General features: G+C 55.2%; 1 protein-coding gene across 1 annotated transcript in view; it reads left to right on the forward strand.

Annotated features, from left to right (window-relative positions):
- Positions 1-2,500, forward strand: part of pias4a (protein inhibitor of activated STAT, 4a) — a gene marked incomplete at its 5' end in the record, with an annotated part of 39,749 nt that overhangs the window by 36,847 nt on the left and 402 nt on the right. Inside the window, one exon of the mRNA XM_084459085.1 lies at positions 1-2,500. This exon is cut by the window's left edge and continues 81 nt beyond it; it is cut by the window's right edge and continues 402 nt beyond it. Coding sequence (XP_084315211.1) covers positions 1-176 — 176 coding nt within the window. The 3' untranslated portion in view covers positions 177-2,500.

The following is a 2,500-nucleotide window of genomic DNA, read 5'->3' on the forward strand; positions in this document are numbered from 1 at the left end:
GGGCGGGGTCCGGAGCGGGGGGCGGGGTGGTGGTCGATCTGACTCTGGATTCGTCCTCGGAGGAGGAAGGGGGAGGGGCCGGGGGCGACAGCGAGGACACCGAGGACAGCGCCGACAGCCCGCAGCCCAAACGGGGTCGCTACGACTACGACAAGGACTTGGTCACTGCCTACTGACTGGCTGGCGGGATGGACACACACACACAGCCTGACTGAGAGAAAGAGAGAGGGAGAGGGAGAGAGAGAGAGGGAGAGGGGGGGTGAGAGAGATGGGGGCGGTTGGGTTAGACCTGAGGAGAGGAATGAATTTGTCCCTCCACCCCCCGACCCCCTTTCTGGCAGAGACATACTGTCCACACACACACACACACACACCATCATCATCATGCGCTTACATGCACTGTCTGCCTCTGGACTGGCTAGCTGCTCGTGGCTAGGCTTCCTCTCTCTCCACCGGTGGACGTTCTAATAAACCACCTCCATCCCGACATCTGAATCATCCCTCACAAGCCTCCTCCCCCCCCTCCTCCTCCCCTGAATCATCCCTCTATCACTCCCTCACAACGACAGACAAGAGCCCCCCCCCCCCGCGCCCCCCCCCCCCCTGTCCTCCATCTTGTATCTTCTGACTTGCGAACTGACCAGGCTCGGACGCCTCCATGTTTGCGTCTCAGATTGTTACCACTCGTCGCGATGACCAGGCAGCGAGAGAACGGACCGCGCCGTCGAGCAGGTCAAAACACCGGGGCGGCGACGACGACGACGCGCCAACAGAACATTGAAGAATTTGGGGGGGGGGATTTTTCCCAGAGTTCTCCTTGAGGATATGATGCAAATTTAGCCCCTCCCCCCTCTCTGTGTATATCCGGTGTATTTATTTCAGCGAACGAAGACGGAGCGACGGTCTCGGGACGGTTCTTCAGAAAGTCGTCTTTTTTTTGGGGGTGGGGGGGGGGGGGGGTGGGGTTTGTAGTCGTAACCGCTGAAATGCCGAGCGCCCTTCCTCCAGCCCTTAGATCACAACCTACCTCAGTCATTCACAGCAGACTGGCCCAGAGAGGAGATGACGACGAGGGGGACATGTAGATGGGGTCACTTTTTTTTTTGATTTGTTTAGCTGACACTGGAGAGAAGTCATTGCGTGCGTGGGGGAGGAATAGGAGAGGTGAGGAGAGGGTAGGGATTGGTCAGGTTGAAGTGATGGCTGAGACTACACTAACACAGGATGGGGTGTTGTGTGTGCGTGTGCTGACGTGGAAGAACAGCCCCCCCCCCTCCCCCCTAGACGAGCAGTTTTAAAGGAGAAGATTGTGGCCCTGTTTCATGAGGGAGAGGAAGGTGACGGAGGAAGGTTGGGTGTGTGTGTGTGTGTGTGTGTGTGAGAGGGAGATATGCCATCTTTGTGTCAGATCAGCAGAGACGGACCCGGGTTGTGAATCTGAATGAAGATCTGAATCCTGCTGCTCCGATTGCGCTCGCGGTTCAGCGTTGAGAGCGGTTGAAGAAAAAATGGCGGATGGAGTTCTTTCACTCCTGTCTCATTCCAAGAATCCCGACCCCCCCAAAATTACCAGAGAACAAAGACTATTTACTTTCTCTCTCTTTCAGTTTGCCGATATTATTTTTGCTTGGAACACGACTGTGGAATCACGTCATGAACTTCAGAATCCGGATTTTGAAAAGGAAACCGGTCAGACTATTATGAGGCGCCGGTGCCGAGAGCAGACGTCCGTGTGTGAGATGCTCGTTCTGGTTGGGCTTGTTGTCGGGTGACATCCGGGGACAGGTTTGCGTGCCTTTTTTTCGTTTTGGAGTTTTAAATTGTTTTTCTTTGTTGTTTTTGTTTTATTCAACCGCCCCCCCCCTCTCCCTCCCCCCCGAGTGGAGGATGATGTTGGAGGAGTGGACGGACGATGGCTCCCTGAGTATCTACACGCCCTTTTGACTTCTCTGGAATATAGTATAATATTTATTGACGGTTTCCTCTTCATCTGCTTAGTTTTTATTTCTCTTGACGGACTGATGGTTTTGTTGTTATGGAGTGTAGTGGACATTGTGAAGATGGAGGCGGCGCTGTGTGAAGGTCTGCGGTCAGCGAGGCCTGAGGCGACGCGTTGGTCATCCAACATGGCCGGTTGACTGACCCTGGTCCACTAGGGTCAACCAGTTCTGCTCCTCCCCCTCTGAGCAGTTCTAACCAATCACGCGCCCCTCTGGTCCTCCCTAGTGTAGGAGAGCGAAGGCTCGCTTCCTGTTGTACCTCCCAGGTCACCGTGGCTCCTCCCACGACTACGTCTCTGGTGGCGTGTAGTTATGGAGGCACTGTCATACTGGAGAGGACGGCCATACAGGGCTGGACATGGCCCCATTGGCCCCTCCCCCCCCCGTCATCAACACAGTCGCTGCTACAGTGTGTTGACATCCTAGGGGGACACCTGAACCAACGCCATCCTGCGGTAGATTAGATCTGAGGATGATCTGGAGATTCTGTTGACTGAGGA

The sequence above is a fragment of the Borostomias antarcticus genome (assembly GCF_949987555.1).
Source record: "Borostomias antarcticus genome assembly, chromosome: 26".
In the NCBI taxonomy this organism is placed as follows: domain Eukaryota; kingdom Metazoa; phylum Chordata; class Actinopteri; order Stomiiformes; family Stomiidae; genus Borostomias; species Borostomias antarcticus.